The sequence below is a fragment of the Leptidea sinapis genome, chromosome 16 (genome assembly GCF_905404315.1).
Source record: "Leptidea sinapis chromosome 16, ilLepSina1.1, whole genome shotgun sequence".
NCBI classification, from domain to species: Eukaryota; Metazoa; Arthropoda; class Insecta; order Lepidoptera; family Pieridae; genus Leptidea; species Leptidea sinapis.
The window spans coordinates 9,842,426-9,864,096 of NC_066280.1; the positions used below are offsets into that span (position 1 = coordinate 9,842,426).

At 35.2% G+C, this 21,671-nt stretch overlaps 1 protein-coding gene across 1 annotated transcript in view; it reads right to left on the bottom strand.

Moving 5' to 3' along the window:
* Positions 1 to 6,290, bottom strand: part of LOC126968687 (cell adhesion molecule Dscam2-like) — a 41,599-nt gene extending 35,309 nt beyond the window's left edge. The window contains exons 1-2 of the mRNA XM_050813739.1: positions 5,799 to 6,290; positions 1,282 to 1,372 (exon numbers count right to left, since the gene is read on the bottom strand). Of these exons, the coding sequence (XP_050669696.1) occupies positions 1,282 to 1,330 (49 nt within the window). The 5' untranslated portion in view covers positions 1,331 to 1,372; positions 5,799 to 6,290. The remainder of the gene's footprint in view (positions 1 to 1,281; positions 1,373 to 5,798) is intronic.
* Between the last annotated feature and the right edge of the window lie 15,381 nt (positions 6,291 to 21,671).

The window sequence follows — 21,671 nt, forward strand, 5'->3', positions numbered from 1 at the left end:
AAAGTTCAGCAGTTGTAACAAATAACTGTTAAGATCACGTCACTTAAGCATATCTTCAAATTCAAATACAATTGCAATCATTACGAGTATTTGTTATGTTTTTAAAGTGATAACCCTCACTTCTGGGATAATTTTATGACGATACGTCACTGAACGGTTAGCTCAGTTGGCAGAGCACTCGCAGGGAACGCGAGAGGTCGTGGTTTCGAGTCCCGCATCGATCATAAAATTTTGTTTTCAAATTTTATTTGTGCAATCGTTATAATATTATTTCAACGTCCTTCAAGGCACTTCCGACCTTCAGAGTTTGAGTACGGAAAATGCAAGTACACGCGGCGGCCACGCTAGCGTGGCTATCCAATAGAGAGACTTGGGAAGGGAGGGGAGGGGACTTCGAACTGTGTTCGTCACCTACTTCACTGATTCGACCGATATTTTGATAAATCGGCAAAGTGCAAGTTGGACTCACCCATGAAGCATACCGTAGCAGCAAAGTTACGGCTTACCATTTATGACGTATTAAAAAAACTACTTACTAGATCTCGTTCAAAGCATTTTCGGTGGAAGTTTGCATGGTAATGTACATCATATATTGGAGGGATACTTCCAAACTATTCAGTTTAGAAAAAAAAAATGATAAAAGAAACCTCAATATCATCTTTGAAGACCTATTTATAGATACCCCACACGTATGGGTTTGATGCAAAAAAACATTTTTAAGTTTCAGTTCTAAGTATGAGAAACCCCAAAATTTATTGTAATTCTTTTTTATTTTTGTCTACCATGTTTCAACAGTATAGTTCTTATAGTTTCGGAAAAAAGTGGCTGTGACATACGGACGAACAGACAGACAGACATGACGAATCCATAAGAGTTCCGTTTTTTCCCATTTGGCTACGGAGCCCTTAAATCGGAGAAACTTAAAAAAAACAAAATATAATTGCGATCTTAATTCAATTTTTTCAAGTTTCCTAAAGACTCTGAAAGGTGAGATCCAGTTTGAAGTGGTTATTATTATTATGAAAATACAATTATTGATAGGTGCCTATTATAATATGTAGGTTTAATGGTTTACTTTCGTACTGAGACCAAGACCTGAAAGTTTTTTATTGTTAATGTAATGCCTACGAGGACGTGCGTAAGCATAGAAAGACCATCTGGTGTAGCTTCACATCGTGTATCAAGTGTGGTTAAAATATGTTATTTAACTGTCCCTCTGCACTATTCTGTTTTATGGATTTTAAATCGCCAAAAGCACTGTACTCGTTTTGATAAACTCACCGCTGATAAGGGACACGATGGCGACCATAATTGCTGATGCTGCGAGCATGACGACTGCACTCGGTACTCAGGGTAAGATGTAAGATGTTACCTGCACGAAAAATTTATTATTTCAAATGTTTGCAACTAAACTACAATCTTTTGACATCTGTTTATAGATTATGGACTCGCTTAGATTTTTTTATGAAAACAAGGTTCAGCTGATGGTAATTAATACGCCATGCCCATTACAATGCAGTGCCGCTCAGGATTCTTGAAAAATCCAAAAACTCTGAGTGGCACTACAATTGTGCTCGTCACCTTGAGACATTAGATGTTAAGCCTCATTTGACCACTAATTTCACTAGCTACGGCGCCCTTCAGACCGAAACATTATAATGCTTATACACATTCCTGCTTCACGGCAGAAATAGGCGCTGTTGTACCCATAATATAGCCAGCATCCTGTGCAAAGGAGTCTCCCACTTGTAAAGATATATTAGATGTGTCAAGAAATAAATACCTTACTGTTTTCAAATTTAGTTTAAGAACATAACAAATGTTTAAAGGTTCTTTTCCGCATTTTCGCACTACGGATAATCGATATAAACTAACATTAAAATCATGATGCGTACTGAAAATAAAATTTAAATCAAACAAAGAAATTTTTATTTTGTATCTCAGGATTCTTGAAAAACCCAAAATTTCTGTCTGGCACTACATATGTGCTCGTCACCTTGAGACACAATAGTAAGTATTATTTGCCCGGTTATTTCACTAGCTACGGCGCCCTTCAGACCGAAACATAATAATGTTTACACATTACTGCTTCACGGCAGAAATAAAAACTTCTGAGGAGCACTACAACTGCGCTTGTCACCTTGAGACATAAGATGTTAAATCTCATTTGCCCAATAATTTCACTAGCAACGGCGCCCTTAAGACCGAAATACAGTAATGCCGACACATTACTGCTTCACGGTAGAAATAGGTGCCCTCTTCTGCAGCACTAAGATTGTATTAATATCGGCAGCGTTGCCCCATAGCAATATACCATCAATATTTTGATTTGAGTAAAATACTCAATTGTGTTGTTGTGTTGCCCTAAAAAGTAATATTTTCATAGGAAATCAAAGTGGCATTAGTAAAGCATGACTTATCTGAATCCGTTCAGACGTTTTGGAGATTAGCCAGAACAAAAACGGACAAAAATTTTCTTGTATAAGATTGGTGTGAACATAAAGTAATGTAGTTAGGTAATGTTAATGTTCAGATTCTTAAAAGTTAGTTTTTTACAATCGCTTATAAAATACTCGCATAATACCATTATTTATATACAATAACTTTTGTTTTGTATAAATTTATAATTACTTTTTGGAATTACACGTGTAAGATATTGACTATTTGACGTTTGCGTATTTTTTTTTGCATAATATATTGTAATATGGCGTTCCGTAGAGACATTGTGTATTCTGTACCGCATTTATCATGGGGAGTGTTCCGAAGAGCTGTTTCACCTGATTCCTGACGCCGAATTCGATCTTCGCACGACACGCCACAAGTTAGGATATCATCCCCACCATCTGGATGTGTGGCGGTCCTCCACAGTGCGGTTTTCAAGGAGCTTTTTTCCACGTACTACAAAGCTATGTAATGAACTTCCTTGTGCGGTGTTCCCGGGACGATACGACATGGGTACCTTCAAAAAAAGCGCGTACACCTTCCTTCAAGGCCGGCAACGCTCCTGTGATTTCTCTGATGTTGCAAGAGAATGTGAACAGCGGTGATCACTTAACACCAGGTGACCCGTACGCTCGTTTGTCCTCCTTTTCCATAAAAAATTGAAATGATTTGTAAAATGATGTGATTTTGATATATACAAAATATGTATGCATTTAGTAGCTGCTTTATTTGGACATTTCAACTTTATGTACCTTTTTTGATCATTTATACTTATACTCCTTGATAATTTCATAGTATCGAACGTATACAGATTTTTTTTTAAAATGCATGCAGTATAAATGCCATAACAGTCACATATCTTATGGTAGATCTAAAATCTTGAAGATGTTATCTTGAAGTTTTTTTTTTTTTTTTTTTTTATATGAGAGAGGCAAACGGGCAAGAGGCTCACGGGATGGAGAGAGGTGAGGCAACCGCCCATGGACATCCGCAACAACAGGTGTGTCAAGAAATGCGTTGCCGGCCTTTAAGGTGTTATAATCGCTACGATTATATTGATCTTATTATTAAAATACGCTATTTAGTGCCGGTTCACACACATGTGCGTGCTGTAAAAAAGAAATATTTGCAAATAATAGATGCTCCACAAACACTGGTTTCCGTACCGTTATTTAGAGACCTTGAAAATTATAATGAGTACTTTACTCATATAGATATTTTCAGTAATCGTGCAATTTTCAATAAGTTTCATTTGGGTTACACTATACTTAACAAAAAACCTGTTTTACTGTAAAAATCGTAGGGTTTTCTCTTTTTTTGTTGTCTATTAAAGCGTGTTTTTATACGATTTCTTCGCCTGTATTTATGTTTGTAATTGTAATCTTTAAACGTGATTTTTACTCACTTTAAGACTTCCAATTTACTTGAAAATCTGCACAAATATCAAGGACAAATGACTTTATTGTATTAATTAGTTTCTTAGTACCTGGAAAGTTAGAAAAATACTGACATACACCTTGGTGCTATTTTTAAAACTAAAAATTTATTATATTACTAGCTCACCCTGCAAACGTTGTATTGCCGATATTAAAATCGCGATACAAAAGTAGCTGTTGATCGTAGATGGGTCAAAATTTGAAGTTGTATGTATTTTTTAATGCTGACTCATAAATTTAAAAAAAAAAATATCGTGTGGACCACCCTTAACATTTGATGAAAAATAAATGTTGTCCAATTCTCAGACCTACCCAATATGCACTCAAAATGTCATGAGAATCGGTCAAGCCGTTTCGGAGGAATTCAAAGTTTAACACCATGTCACGAGAATTTTATATATTAGATTCAAATTTTTATTAAAACAGACGCTTTAGAATCCTTTCTAAATATACGTAACTCCTGTTACGTATTTAAAGTATGAATAGTTTCTCTCATAGCGATATAAAGTTTTATTTTTATGAAAATAAGGGACGAGACGAGCAGGACGTTCAGCTGATGGTAATTGATACGCCATGCCCATTACAATGCAGTGCCGCTCAGCATTCTTGAAACACACCAAAAATTCTGAGTGGCACTACAATTGCGCTCGTCACCTTGAGATATAAGATGTTAAGTCTCACTTGCCCATTGGTTGTTAAAAAATTTAAGAACATGGACTTTATTTTAAACAGTACAATTTTTTTTATTTGTAGCGATTTTTGAATATTTTTATTCTCACTCAAAACATTGAATTATAATTGTTATTATCGGATTTTACTGAACAAATATTATAAACGCATACATTGTCAGTATTAATAATATTATCATATCATCATTTATCATATGATTTATGTTCGAAGTGTAGGAAACTAATTTAAGCGATCATGATCCAAAGATGGAACAAAAAAATAACAATATGATGAATTTGATTCCAATAAGTAAATAATATTCATTTCGGGATTTTAGTTATCTATTACTTAATATTATCTATTTAAATAAATACTTTTAAAGGATTGAAACGCGAGTAATTTAAACTATGTTTTTACATTTAATTTTTGCGTAAAGGTAACATTTTTATTATTAGTTTAGTTTATCCAACGTTTCTTAAATTAATAATAATAATAATAATAAAGCCATTTAATCCATATCTCTAAAAAAAGTGTACATATACAATATTGTTAGTTATTGGTTTTTAGTATAATTGTTATTTAGTTAAATTTTTAGATATGGATCCCAGATTGGGTAAAGGCCTCCTCCAACTTCATCCACAACTTTCTGTCAAGTGCTTTCTGCATCCAATCTTTTCCTGCTGATTGTGCTATGTCATCAGCCCACCGTTTTATTAGTCTTCCTACATTTCGTTTTCCTGATGTTGGCCCCTTCCAACGTGAAATTTCTCTAGTCCACCTCCTGTCGGTATACCGTGCAATAAGTCCAGCCCATTTCCATTTAAGTGCCAGTGCATGTGTGAGTGCATCGGTGATCTTGGTTTTCTGTCTTATCCTGGCGCTTCTTACTTTGTCTATCTTCCTTATTTTTAATAAGCTTCTTTCCATTGCTCTTTGATCATTAATAATAATAATAAAAATGTAATTATTACGCAAAAATCTAAAGTGAAAACATAGTTACAATTATACGCGTTTAAATCCTTTAAAAGTGTTTTATTAAATGTTTATTAAAACTCGCGTTAATCAAAGAAAATACTATATAATTACCTATTTTATATGTAAATGGTTTTTTAATCTATAAATTATCTAATTAAATATAAGATATATTTGTTATATTTTTAAAATTATATTGTGAAGTGGAGTTGGGGTGATAGCTTGAACATTTTCGGTAAGTTAAATTGTGTAGCACTTGTAGTTAAGTAATCTACTCACTTGAGAGGTTTCCAAGGCTCCAGTTCCTCGAAGTACACGGTTGCCTGGTTACTGACGCTCACATTAATGTGAACCGGCTTAATCCGGTTTACGAAGAATATACTTATATCCAGTTTTATTATTCTGCTCAATTAATAAAGTAATAAATATGATCTTGACGAAGATGAATATCACTCGTTATAGTACTATTGTCTATAAAATCTTAAGATTTTAAGATTGGAAATATACGAATATCTAAATAAGTTATCCATAACACAACAGTCAAAATTTTAAAACAAATAACATAGATTTAACAGCTTCACAGGTAATAAATCTTTGTAGTAAAACCCTACATCACTAAGTTAAACAATAAACTTCTAAGTAGAATTATCAATACACTCTTAAAATCAAAGTTGTTCAATTAGATAAACATACAGACATCTCAATGGAACTGTAATAGTTTTGAACTTTGAAGTGCGGATTCGACGTACACTTTATGTGAGCACATCTCGGCGGTGGGTACGTGCACCCTCGACCGCGGCTTGTGGAGAACTAAGCCGTAGTCGGAGATCGAGACTCGCTATCGCGGGCTACAAGTTGTGTGAGTAGCGAGTAAGTTGAGCCTCGAGCCAGTGCTACGGTCTACTCGGCTACGAGTTTTGCTACGAGAACCAACTTTGATGTAATTACCGACCGGTAACCAAAATGATGATACTATTTTAATAATAATAATCTTTATTTGCATTTCAATAAGGTCAGTTTTACAATCGGTTCTATTTTTTTTAGATTATGTTTCTCTTATTCTACCTACAAGGCATTCAAATATATATAATTTAGCCTAACCAATAAGTATTATAAACTAAGCAATACAATTATAATTCTAATAAAACAGTTATATTCATATCAAATTTTATATGTCAATTTTCCTTAAATTTAAATAGTTATTTATTGAATAAAAACAATTTTTTGTTAGCCATGTTGTTAATCTATTCTTAAGATTATTACATGTCATCGTTTATCATCGTTAGCACAAGGGTATTTATTTTATTTGGTATTTATAGGTATTATTTGTTTTTTTTTTTTATAATGAATACTGAATACTGAGAGTTACAAAAATAAAAAAAATAATGAAGTTTCGATGAGGTTTCGAGAAGTTAACTTGACAGTTGACTTAATTGACAGATGACTCGACTCAATTGACTTATTCAATTGTTTTTTTTACTACAATAAACTATTATTGTAACTTATCGACTCCTGCTTTTCTGTGACAATATCATTAATTATTTATTGTACAAACCTAGGCCAAAACAATGTAAATAGGCATATTATTACTAAGCCTTTACTTCTCTGGTACTGGTAATTTTAATGTATTTAATTCGTGTCTGCGGCGGTGCCACAATAACTAAATTCTTAATTTTTGGAAGGATCACAGGGAGCCTATTTAAAAGTTATATATTTTAAGCCAAGATGTTTTCGTACTGAACACTATAGTAAACAAACATAACACACACACACACACACACATAAAGTTTGTACCATTTTTGTAACCGCAATAACGATTCTAAAATTTTTAATTTTATCAAATTTAATTGCTGTTTTTTTAAGAAAATAAGAACGATTATTAACGATATTACGGAAAAACCAAAAATTTTGAGCGGCACTATAACTGCGCTCGTCACCTTGAGACATAAGATGTTAAGTTTTTCAGTAATTTCACTAGCTACGGGGGCCTTCAGACTGAAACACAATAATGCTTATACATTACTGCTTCACGACAGAAATAGGCGCCGTTGTGGTACCAATAATCTAGCCGACACCCGGTGCAAAGGAACTTCCTACTGGTGAATGCTGTGCTGTTACATGTTATACGTCTGCCTGATGGTCTACATGATTGTAGACCTGCGTCTACATGATGGTAGACGGAGTCACTTCAAATTCAAATTTTTAGCATTCAAAATCATTATGCTGAGTAAAATTATCATATTATTATGAATTAAATATCTCTTGAATTTTTAAATTACCTTTATTGTTTTTGGTGGTATACTGACCAATAATAGCCCTGGAACTATTGTGACTTTGGTTCTCATTTTTGATTCGATCTCGCACAGAAGCTACGAGCATATCAAATTTGAAAATAAAAAAAATTAAAACCTACGTCTTCTGACACTGTGGTATTTGAGATGAGAAGATTTTACGGTTCTTCCCGAACACTGCCCATCTCAGTTGGATTCGACGAGTGACTTTTTTCCCGAAATTGGACCTCCCTAACTGGATTGTTTGTCCAAGTTTTTTTTTTACAATAATAAGGGACGAGACGAGCAGGACGTTCAGTTGGTGGTGATTGTATTACCGCTTGCGAGGATTCTTGAAAAACCCAAATATTCTGAGCAGCAATTCCATCACTAACATACTAATCTCGTACAGGCTTAAGTCTGGGATATCTTCGGTATAGTATCGGGTTAATTTGGCTTAGTGCCTGACTACAAGATAGATGTGTCTACATCTTTATGCAGGTCCGTGTGACAGGCGCTAGAAAACATGTAACTGGATACTGGTACTACACATTTTGTTATAATTTTCATTTTAATCTGAGTCTCACATCTCAAAATCAATAGTTTTTAAGGCTGTCATCTTGATATACGGCTGTTTTCAATAACCTATCGACATAAAGCATTGGACTATGAGACTCTATTGGACATAACTATGGACACAGAATACCTTTATTTATTTACAGTGTGTGTGGATGATGCAGCTACTGTACTCAATAACTTTTGTATTAATTTACATTTACTTTTTTGACTTATTCGTGTGAGGCATTGACTATTTGACATTTGAGTGTGTTTGTTGCATCATTTTACATATTATATTGTAATTGAAATGATTTTTAAATCGATGGAAATGTAAATCTTGATATAAAATAGTGGCAATGAGTTTCTTGCTACTTCTTCTCATAAGCTCAACCCTTTACGAAGTAGCGGTAGATTTAATAAGAAAAATAATTTTTTGAAATTCATAAGTGTCATTTCCGTGACCTACATGAATAAAGTGATTTTGATTTGATTTGATTTGATAGATAAGATCTTGTCATTGTGACAGCACCATATCCGTAACTAGAGATACGTTATTGAAAACGGCCAATAGTAACCTACAATTGACAAATTCCATTTATGAAATATTGGAAGCGCTTAATGTGTATATCTGTGTAATAATAGATACTTATTTAGTTTATGTAATCTTATTTCTTAAAGATTATCATTATTCTAACTATTTTTAAATACATTAAAAATTAAGGACATTGGGAACACAGGGAAGAATGTGGGGAAGGGTACGGGCGGTGGTTTCGCGGAGACGTCACTCTCGAAGCGTGAAGATACCTTGATGAAAAGAAAATGAAACCTGCACAGGCACGATGTAGCGCTGCCAAGTACAGAGTAATGGACTTATAGATACTTACATTACATATTACGAAAATTTTTTTATGGAAAAGGAGGACAAACGAGCGTACGGGTCAGCTGGTGTTAAGTGATCACCGCCGCCCACATTCTCTTGTAACACCAGATGAATCACAGGAACGTTGACAACCTTTAAGGAAGGTGTACGCGCTTTTTTTTAAGGAAGGAAGTCGGAATAGCCTTGGTCAACATCATTTTGAAAGATTGTTTAGGAAGCTAAGCTGTCAGTTCCTTGCTCATATCAAACTTGATTGTACCGAATATCGAATAAATTATATAATTCTATGTTCGTTTGTAAAGGCTTACAGATAGATAGAAATTAACGAGCAAATTAGAAAGGATCACAAAAAATTTATAAAACGATATGAAAATTAGTTCACTCTTTCATAATATCCACAAATTTTTGACAATAGTTATTATTAATTCTGTAAGTATAGGACCTAATAGATAGTTTCCAAGCAATTGCTCGTACCACTATCATATTATGGTGTCCAAATTGGTGCACTATTGGGGCGAGGAAATATTTCAAGATCGCCCCCATTCCGTATCTCTAGAAGACGTAATACGGTCGCGTTACAAGGAATATTTGCTTTCATCTCTGGTTTGGTGAACTCCAGTCAAAATCAGGCAAAAATTTGACTTCGTGCATGATGCAGTACTATCCAACGATTGTGCTGCACAATGAATGGACAATAGCACCCCTGTGATACCTCTGAAAATAAAACTGCTGATATATAATGAAAATCTATTTATATCTTAAAATATATAAATTACGTGTCACGTTGTTTGTCCGCGATGGACTCCTAAACTAATGAACGCATTCTAATGGGGATTACTTCATGGAGTGCAGTTTAGTTCAACTTGAGGGAAAGGGTAGTTTTTATTTCGATTTGGTACCCATAACTATTATTATTTCCAATATTTGTTTTGTACGGACATATTTTCTATGAGAGAATTCATTGACGCACTGTTTGAAAGTTCTAAGTACTCGGTGCATATTTTATACAAAATAATTCTTGATGTTATAAAAGATTATAGACAAATTAATAAACAACAGAATTTTATTTATAATGTACAGAACAACGTCTGTCGTGTCAGCTACTATATATATATAATGAAAATGGTGTTTGTTTGAGGCTCTTTCACGCCTAAACCACTAATTGTATCGACATGAAACTACCACCAATCGATGAGAAATTTATCCTATATGGTTGGTGGGTAATTATTTTTCAAATTCCAACGTCCCTTCATTTTAAAATTCGCCCAGTGAAGTGGGCGGAAACGGCTAATTTTCTAAAAAAAATTGCTGGCTACTCTGTGGATGCTGAGCTCTGTGCTTGTGACGGCAGACGTGAGACGATATTGCTGCATTGCATTGTACAGCGAGTCGCGCGTCAAAGCGGGGCCTTCGGGGCGAAGGGGGGAGGGGCGTGTCCTGGTATATAAAGAACTGAAACATTAAAATGGAATTTCATTAAGTTGAATTAGAATTACTAGATTGCAGGACGTTTTGGCTACTAGATTTGTATTGTACGTACCGTGCAGTGTACAAGTACCTTTTTATTTTATGATAATATGGGACGAGACGAGCAGGACGTTCAGCTGATGGTAATTGATACGCCGTGCCCATTACAATGCAGTGCCGTTTAGGATTCTTGAAAAATCCAAAAATTCTTAACGGCACTACAATTGCGCTCGTCACCTAGAGACATAAGATGTTAAGTCTTATTTGCCCAGAAATTTCACTAGCTACGGCGCCCTTCAGACCGAAACACAGTAATGTTTACACACACTACTTCACGACAGAAAATGACGCCGTTTCGGTACCCATGGTGCTTCTATGCTGACTTGCTGTTGACTGTCAAATCTAACAGGTAATACATTATTTTTTATATATGATTAAAACAGTAACTGATGATCATGAAAATAAACTACAGTTCAGCTCCTGGGTCGGTAGTCTTATATTATATTAAAGGTAAAATTATGAAATTTTTGGTTTGGAATACTGGCTGGTTTGAATTTAAATATAATTTCGAGGATGTAAATACTACGTAATAAAAGAAGGGACTGCCTAAGTAAAAATTTATATTTGATATATGACACGCAGTTATTTGACATAAGTTTGAAATTATAATTACAATATGGCGACGAAATATAATCCGGCTGAAATAAGTTTGAAAGTTGATCGAATAGAATAGTTGCTTAAAACGTAATAGATTTCGGGCTCTATTATATCTCTATTTTTTTACAAGATTATAGCCGTTACCTATGTTTTATCAATCACTACACGTTTCATATAATCGATTTTTTCTTAGAGAGTCTCGTTAGGCTGAGAGCGACATTTATTTACATGACAGTTAGAACATGGTACATTAAATTGTTTGACCTTTATTTAATTTTTTATTCGGTTTTAAAAATAAAGATGGAAACGTAAAATTTGGAGTACTTTTAAATACATGTTCTGACGTGGAACAGACGCAACGGTATGAGCTCGAAATATAAATGCTTTTTTGGAGAGGATACGGTTAACGAAAGCACCGTGCATTTTTTTATTGTTTAATCGCTTCTGGAGACGAAACTTTGACTTGAAGAATGAACCCTGAGGAAGACCAGAATGTAATGGAAATAATGAATGTAATGCAATCATTCGCATAGAAGCCGATTCGCAACAATCTACCAACGAAGCAGTTTCATATAATAACCACTTCAACTTTTCAACAGTTCTAACACGTTCCTTTCACACTGAAAATGTTCTAAACTATGTTGTATCAATGTGTGATTAAATTCAGATAGTCAAATTGAGGCTTCGACTTGACCCCGACAGAATTCTGACAACCTTTTGGCAAACATGAAAAAATGTGGAAACACGCTAGATCATTCAATTTATTGATAAAATTTCAAAACAAAATTTACCCCTCGCGTTCCATGCGAGCGCTCTTCCAACTGAGCCAACCGTTCGAGTGCCGTAAAGCTCATAAATCTTATAAGATTAAATAACTGACGTAAATTTCATAAATTTGGAAAAAGTTAGTAGAGCACGCGCACGAAACGCGAGAGCCATCATCGTACACATCTTTTTTTTAAATTTTTATTTGTGTAATTAATCCCAGAAGTGAGGGTTATCTCTTTAGAACATTACAAATTATTCAATTTACTGCTTTTATAGAAAAAATAGCAAACATTATGCTAGATACGGATTGTAGTTTCATATCTTAATAATTAATGTTTGCTTCAGTTGTAAATGAATGTCTAATGAAGATCACTTTTGAAATTGAATGTACCGTGAAAGCGTCCTACTCCTGTTGTTGGATAGAAGGAGCGAGGTGTTCGTTAATGAAGGATCCGTCTGTGGGACCGGCGACGATGACGTCAACCGGCTGCTCTTAACACCATGCGACAATCAACATGGCGGGCTGCGGTGACATTGTGGTCAATTTCGGTTCAAAGTCAAATAAACTTTATTCGCGACCTCTCGCGTTTAGTGCGAGCGCTCTTCCAACATTATCCAAATTTATGAACTCTTCGTCAGCTATTTAATCTTATAAGATTTATGTACTTTACATCACTCGAACGGTTAGCTCAGTTGGAAGAGGGCTCGCACGGAAAGCGAGAGGTCGCATGCTCGAGTCGCGCATCGTTTGTTTTCAAATTTTTTCAGTAAATTGAAAGATCTAGCGTATTTCGAGGTTTTACCAGGTTAGGTCCATGTGTACAAAAGGTGTGGCAGCTTGGCAAAAACTAACCGCTTTTGAATCGTCACAACCAATATGCCTTTATTATATATATTACGTACATAACAAATTAGTTTATAAGGTTCTGCATCCAATGTATGAGTTGTGTTTAAATAATATAAATTATTTCATAATTTTTTAATTTGGGTAGCATGTTTACAAAAGACGGAAGATGTGAAGGAGATTTTGAAAGGTGAGTGACTGTGGGAAACTGTGTGAGTGGAGCGAGCGACTGTATGCCATTATGAACGGCCAAACTGTGCCAAAAGAGGCGTGAATAGCTGTCCATAATGGAGTGCTTCACGCCACGTTAATGTACGAAAGTGAGAGTTGGGTATGGCAGAAGAAGCATAAAAGCAGATTTAACGCAGTTGGGATGCGATCACTGCGTAATATGTGTGGGGTAAAACTGATAGAATTCCGAATACGGTTATACGAGCCCGCTGTGGTCTCAAAGAAGATGTCGTGACAAGGACTGAAAAAGGAATCGTTTAGACACGTGCAGCGAATTAGTGAAGAAATAATGACTTATCAAATATATAAGGCAAGTGTGTGCCGGCAAGTCGGTCGCGGGACACCTCGAAGGACATTTGTTGACCAAATTGAGAACGTTTTGAGAAAAGGAAAGGTCTGAAGCACCCGAAACGGCGAGCATGTATGAAAAGAGTAATTAATGTAGAGGTGGCGCGTGAGGTTTGTAAGGATAGAAGCATGTGGCATTCTATTGTCTCTGCCTACCCCGACGGGAACAAGTCGTGAGTAAGTGTGTGTGTATTTCATAAAAGAAATAATAAATTAACTGTATAAATATATATTATCGTATATTGGATGCATCAACCTTTGGAGCTTGAACTCATTAATGTGGAAACAACTATAGTAAGTGAAATAAATCTGAGTCATTTTGAGCACGATGCAAGTTTCTATCCAAAGTGTGAAAGGAGCTTCCTTTTGCAGTGAGTCCAGGACGATTTTTTTTATGAAAATAAGCGACGAGACGAACAGGACTTTCAGCTGATGGTAATTCATACGCCCTGCCCATTACAATGCAGTGGCCCTCAGGATTTTTGAAAAGCACCCAAAATTTCTGAACGGCACTACAAGTGCGCTCGTCATCTTGAGACATAAGATGTTCTGTCTCATTTGGCCAGTAATTTCACTAGCTACGGCGCCCTTCAGTTCAACACAGAAATGCTTACACATTACTGATTCACGGCAGAAATAGGCGCCGATGTGGTACCCATAATCTAGCCGGCATCCTGTGCAAAGGAGCCGCCCACTGGTAAATCGATGCGATATGGGTACTTACAACAGAGAAGTGATCACTTAGCTAAACCCCATTTTGAACCACATGCTTGTTTGTCCTATTCTTTCATAAAACAAAATCGTATCGCTTTCGTGTCGGACGTTGTAAATTTGCTCAAACGAGTTCGTTTGCGGAGTATATCCCGAGGTTGTTTTTATTTAATCGCTGATGGAATTACATTTCTTTTGTGAATATTATGCAGCGGGTAGTTTTATTGTAACTATCTTTGTTAATACATCGCCCGCTAGAGCACTCGCAACTGTATTTCAGTTCTATTCTATTGTCCCGATGTAAATTAATTCTCTTTTCAAGATGAACGCTGTAGAGTGAGTATCATCTACATTCTTTATTTTATATTTATCTGATGCAGCGAGAATGGATAAATTGAATAACGTCAATATTCATCATCTTTAATGCATCTGCTGAATCTCTTCTCTTGGACTTCCGACCACTTGTGATTTTTTTTCAGCAGGACGTTCAGCTGATGGTAATTGATACGTCCTGCCCATTACAATGTAGTGCCACGCTCAGGATTCTTGGAAATCCCAAAATTCTGATCGGCACTACCTACAATTGCGCTCGTCTCCTCCAGACATATGATGTTAAGTCTCGTTTGCCTAGTAATTTAACTAGCTCTAGCCTAGCTTTCAGACCGAAACACAATAATGCTTACACATTACTGCTTCACGGCATAAATAGGCACCGTTGTGGTACCAATAATCTAGCTGGCATCCTGTGCAAAGGAGGATTGGAGAGCAGTGTCCATAAAGCCCATGCGTCTCGAAGTCCACTCATCCATCTGCCCAGTTAATGGTCTGAAATGAAAAGATTGATGGGATTTTTTTTATAGAAGAGTAGGATATACAATCGTATGAGGCCTCCTGATGGAAAATGATTACACACTCTTTCAACAATAGAAGAAACCGTTGCTATCTTTTAAGAACGGACTTCAAAAAAGGAGGAGGTGCTCAATTCGTCAGTATGTCAGTATATTTCGACTGGGTGAACCGATTTTGATAATTCTTTTTTTATTTGAAAGCCGGTGGTTCCCGTGTAGTCGATGTCAGGCAGATAGGTTTGTAACATACATAGTTTTAGGTGAGATGTGCTTGAGTCGCACGTGACGTGAGAAGGCGAGAGGGGAGAGCGGGGCCGGGGAGGACATCGATTTCAAAAATAATTTAATTTGATTATATAAAATACGTAATTATTTTTATACTTTTTAGTACATATTATATCTATTGTTTTGGAGTAGTATTTTTTAATTCCGTTCGCAATTCGCGCAAGGAAGCTTATTCCACAGTGTATGTGAAAAAAAATTACTTCTTCACTGTGGATCGTTTATGAACAGATAAATGGTGAGAATCTTAATTTAGTCAAAGTCTAATTCAAATAAACTACATTCGATTAGGCTTATACTAAACACTTTTGAATCGTCACTACAAATATTTCTTTTAATTTACTGTTCGTATAAAATTCAGCTGGAGAAAAGAACATATAAGAAACTAATTAGAAACATAAGGTGAAATGGTGAAAATTTGAGACAGGGATCAGGAGAGACTGATCTTAGCAACACTACTCGAGTAAAATGTGAAGAAGGCAACTAAGCGACGTCTCTACGCAACAACTTGTTATTTGATAAAATTTCCGTGGCAGGCTTCGTCTTGCTCTTATAGTTGACATTTTTTGTTGTGTCCCCGTCAAGGAGGTTGCTTTAAGCCTTCCCAACAATATATGTTGAAAAGATATAGATGGCAAGGTACTTTTTTTTATGAAAATAAGGGATGATACTCCCAGGACGTTCAGCTGATGGTAATTGATATGCCCTACCCATTACAATGCGGTGCCGCTCAGGATTCTTGAAAAACCTGAAAATTATGAGCGGCACTACAATTGCACTCGTCACCTTGAGACATAAGATGTTAAGTCTCATTTGCTCAGTAATTTCACTAGCTACGGCGCCCTTCAGACCGTAACACAGTAATGTTTACATATTACTGCTTCACAGCAGAAATAGGCGCCGTTGTGGTACCCATAATCTAGCTGGCTTCCTGTGCAAAGGAGCCTCCTACTGGTACTAATTATGTTTCATTTTTTCATATACAGCGGCTATTCCATGTGTAAGGACATCATACTATTTGAAGCTGGAACGCTAATAGCCCTAAATGTGGACAAAAGAGCAGGGTAGAGGGGAATTGGACGGGAGAGGGGGACAGGGGGGTGTTGTATCCACTGATCTCGTTACGTCGGTGGAGATGGTGTCGCAACATAATTAAATTCTGACTATAAAATAGCTTCTTGAGAGGGAAATAAGAATTCGAGTTTCAAGTTAAATTTAGCTCGTGTAAAATTAGATTACATCGTAATGGTCAATGTTAGAATAGCAGTGCGTCAGTTTTGTAAGTCATTATAAGATGTTATTTGGCCTTGGAGAGTGTAAATATTATGAATATAACGCTTTTATTATATATTGGTTGTAAAATCACCTTTTAACCTAGAAATCAAACAGCTCCGAATCGCAATTTTGTGGTAAAGGTTACTATGGCATAAATGACTTTCTTAATGATACCACAGATTGGGGATGGAGTGACCGCCCTCAGGCTATTAAATAATAAGTTTAATCGTACAATTTTACTTTGTGAACATATTTTTTCGATGAAAAAAAAAAGCCCGCTGAGTTTGTTGCGCCCATTCTTGTCAGGTCTGAGGCATTCATTTTGGAATGGGTGGTAGTTTTTGACTTTCAATAGCCTATTTTGAATAAAAATATTTGAATTTGAATTAAAATCGTATAATATTATTATTTAAAATAGGATATAATATGACATATTAAAAGTAAAAAACTGAAACCTTAGGAGAAGGGACACAAGAAACTCAAAGGGCTTCTCTTTATTTTTTATAAAAATATTGTTACAAGGTAAAATCGTATTATACAATTTATAATTTAATAGCCTGAGGGCGGTTGTTCCATTCCCAATCTGTACGAACTTACGTAGATCCGACTTTCTTTTTAAATCAATACTTAATTTTATTTGAGATCCTCATGTAAACGCATGATAAATCAAGTAATTACCTTAAGTAACCAAATGCTTCCAAAAAGCCCAGTGTTAAATTGGTGCCCAATATTTATCTACTTATAAAGGTAAATTCAAATTCATATTCAAATATTTTTATTCAAAATAAGATGTGACATCACTTATTGAAAGTCAAAAAACTACCACCCATTCCAAAATGAATGCCTCAGACCTGAGAAGAATTGGCGCAAGACACTCATAAAACATTATCTTCTTAAAAAGACGAAACCCTTGATAGATGAAAAAAACATTATATATATATATTATTACATTAACCTCCTACCTTCTTAACGCTAAAACAACTATAACATTACAATTAGTAAACTACTAATAATTAAACATCAAAGTATCATTTACAGAAAGAATCTTAAAAGCTAACATAGTCCCGCAAAACTGTTTGGACAGTATGTCTGCAGGATCGAGTCTCTTGTAATACATTAATGCTTATTAGAACATTGATTTTATACAAGTGTAAGTTGATGATATATATATAGAATGATATTATTTGTTTCGTTGTTAAAACTAAAAACTACTGTTAAACACCCTCGTATGAAAATATTATACTAATTGGAGAGACATGTAATTTCAAACCCTTTTGAGCGTCTGTACAAGAGTGAGTTTTTGTTCGACTTCACGGCCACAGACTAAAATATTTGGTTATACAAAAAATATTTTAGAAAATCTGTTAGTATAGATATTAAAATATTAGCCGAAATGTGAATAGGCGACAATGAATTAGTATTACACTATTACAATACTACTTACTATATGACCACATCAATTCAAAGAACAATTTTTTATAACTCAACATTTCGTTTATTCGTTTCGTTCCACATCCTTATATCAATATTTATATATATATATATATCCATCTTAATATTTATTATGTAAACTAAATCTGCGTACAAAAACATAACTAATTAAACGAGATTTGATCAATCGGCTCAATTTTTAAATAAATATAAATAGCACGTGCTAATTTAGAATAATTTGTAAATCCTGTTTGTTTTTAATTATAATAATTGAATCAAGTCGAAATTCAAAATTCTGTCTCAACAATAACCTAGAAAATTTTGAAAGCTTTCTATGAGTTCAAACATTTTTAAAATTGGTCCAGAAATGGCCCAGAAACAATTTAACACAGAAATCAATTGGAGTCATCCGGTGAGAGCTCCGCTTCGCTACGCTCAATACTATTATTGTTGTTAAAAAAATGTGAAAGTGTGGTACTTGAAGAGACCCAGAGTATGAATTAGCGCACCCTACTGTTAGTCACAACCACAGCCAGAAGTTCAACTAGCTCCAACGTGACCGTCTCCAAGATACATGCAAGAACACAAAGTAATGCTCACACAGATACTTTGCTTCTTACTTTCACTACCACAGTATCTGTACATCAACTAACTGCTTTTCGGATGTACATCCACTCGGCATGCTGGTCAGTAGACTAACTCTCCTGTAGCAAACTATCAACCAAAGAGGATGTTAATACTACGTATTCAGAGGCGCGATTGCCTGAGTAAAAATTTGAAATTTAGGTTAGTATGAAACGTGCAGTGATCTGACACAAATTTGAAATAATAGTAATTACAATTGGCGACGAAGAATAATCCGGCTAAGTTTGAAAGTGAACGTAGTGGATTGAGGCTATCTCCGTTTTTTACATGATTATAGCCGTCATCTGTCAATCTATCATGACATACATAATGAATGCACGACTCATACAATCGAGTGAATCGCTTTTTTCTCAAGTTTCGCTGTTTGCTGCCTACCTACTACTACTACCTCGCCTTTTCAGTCCGACAAATAGTCATAACAAAGCCGTTTAATCATTGTGTCTGTACGTATCAACTTACAAAGAGAACATTCGATAAAAATAATTCACGTTAACAAATGTTACTGTTTTACAAGTGATATTGTGATCAAGTGATTATGGGAGGATAAACGAGCTTATGGATTGTTTTTTATGTATGAATGTTGGTTAAAATATTATATTCTCCTATTTGCCACCACTGGGGAAAGTTGAGCTTAAATGAGAAGAATTGGCAAGAAACTCATTGCCGTTGCTTTAAATTATTATTTATAGCTTCATCGTTTTACATTTGGAGTATTTAGAGAAGATAATATTTAACTGTTTTAAGAACAGAGTATTCGTGATGGCAGGATTATCCAGTCCAAACAGCTAGACTCACTATCACGAACAAAAATTGTCTGAAGCAAAACTGTGCCTACGCGTCGTTTTCGTTCAGTTGCATTGCGACCGCGCTTTGAATACAACGTCACGCAATGACAAAGTGTTCACTGAGAAACTGTAACTAACAGCATATCCAAACTTAAAAAGGATTTTTAAAAGGACTTTAAATTTACAAAATTGTATAACTAAGTTGACTTTTTTAATCGTTTTCCTGAAAAATTAAATTTCATTTGCTAAAACAAAATGTTCCTGCGTAGTATTCGCGTCCGTCTAGCCGTGACGTAGTGTTACTACTTTAGATGACGTATTGCGTATACAAAAGACTTTGAACATTACTGCCACGAAATAAGGTGTTTATTTGAATCAATGTCTTAATGTTATCTGTATAAGTTACGTATACGTATATGCAACGCCATACAATGTTGTAGTAAAAATGTCTCTATGTGTCATCAAAAATATCATTAATATGCCGAGCAACAGTAATCCATATGAGTGTTGTAAATATGACAGCAAACCGCAACCTAGAGAAATCATCTTATCTTAAGACAAATCCCTTAAATATATGTATGTGACACGCAATACTATAATAACCAACAATATAATGTCGAACTATCTTTGTCGTCGAACTATTTGTGATTACTCTGTGGCGCTACTTCAGTCTCAGGCACCATTGCGTGTTTATTAATGATATTATCCCACTCGAGTGCACTAGGCGTCTGTTGTACAACACTGGCATCAGAAGTAAGCGAATATTGAAATAAGATCTTACAACAGTTAAAATAGGGGTGATGTTGGTATGTATTAGGTGACAGTTGCCGTGATGTACTTTGAGGTGCGATGTTAAGTTCAAATGTTTGTGAATGGAGTGAGTGAATGTTTTGTGTTGTATCTGTGTATTCTGAGTTTTCGAGATGGAATAATGTAATACTACGACAGTACATTATGTTACATAATCTGTTTATTCTGTTTGATAAAAACATTTGACATTTATATGAAAATAAGGGACGAGACGTTGAGGACGTTCAGCTGATGATAATTGAAACGCCCTGCCCATTACAATGCAGTGCCGCTCAAGTTTATTGAAGAACCCCAAAAATTGTCAGAGGCACTACAACCGCGCTCGTCACCATTAGACATAAGATGTTAAGTCTCATTTGCCCAGTAATTTCACTAGCTACGCTGCCCTTCAGACCGTAACACAGTAATGCTTACACATGCTGCTTCACGACAGAAGTAGGAGTCGTTGTGGTACCCTTTTGGGTACTACATCCTACTAGCCGGCATCCTGTGCAACGGAGCCGCCCACTGGTATATTAAATATTTATGGAATTGGAGGACAAATTAAAGTAATTACCTTATATTAAGGATTGCTACTGCTATAGGTAGATACCGCAGGCGTAGTCGCAAAGTGTGGCAACTAATACTACGCCCAAGTGGGCGTACTCGAGCCAAAGACAGAATGTGTGTCGTTGACGTATCAGATGTTCTATTAAACTGTTAATAATTTAAACTAAAATGCCGGGTTGCGTAGTCAGACATTGTAAAAATAATACTACAATAAATAAGAAATACACTGGGATCACATTTCATCAGTAAGTATTTTGTATTTTATTAATTGCAACTTAGAATAACACTAAGCGTATGTTACAAAATTTGAAAGAAGCCATTGAGTTTCAAGTTGCCACGCACACAAGCATCTAATATCCGCTGGAGCACCTGCGGAGCAGCGGAGACCAATCCTTAATATAAGGTTATGCACAATTTCTACAATTTAAATCGCTTTAATCATGCAATAGGTAGAGTGATATGAAAAACAGGTTTTATTGTGATTAACTTGTTTTGTTAAAAAGTTTAATTATTTTAGGGTGAATAGAATATATTTTAGCTAGATTTTGAATTAATAGTTTGTGTTAAGTCTGTATTCTTGTTTTAAAAACTTGTTAATTGTTTTGTACAAAACTTTTACAATTTTATGAATATTTTAAGGAAATCATAGGTTCTATGCAGTTGAAGTATATTCTCAACGAGCAGTCTCATCTACACAGACTCCAAAATTGTCCTAGATTATACAAAGTTTGTTCGTCGTGTTCTAACAATATAATTCCAAAGTTTGTCTCATTTTATATATAAACTAGCTGAC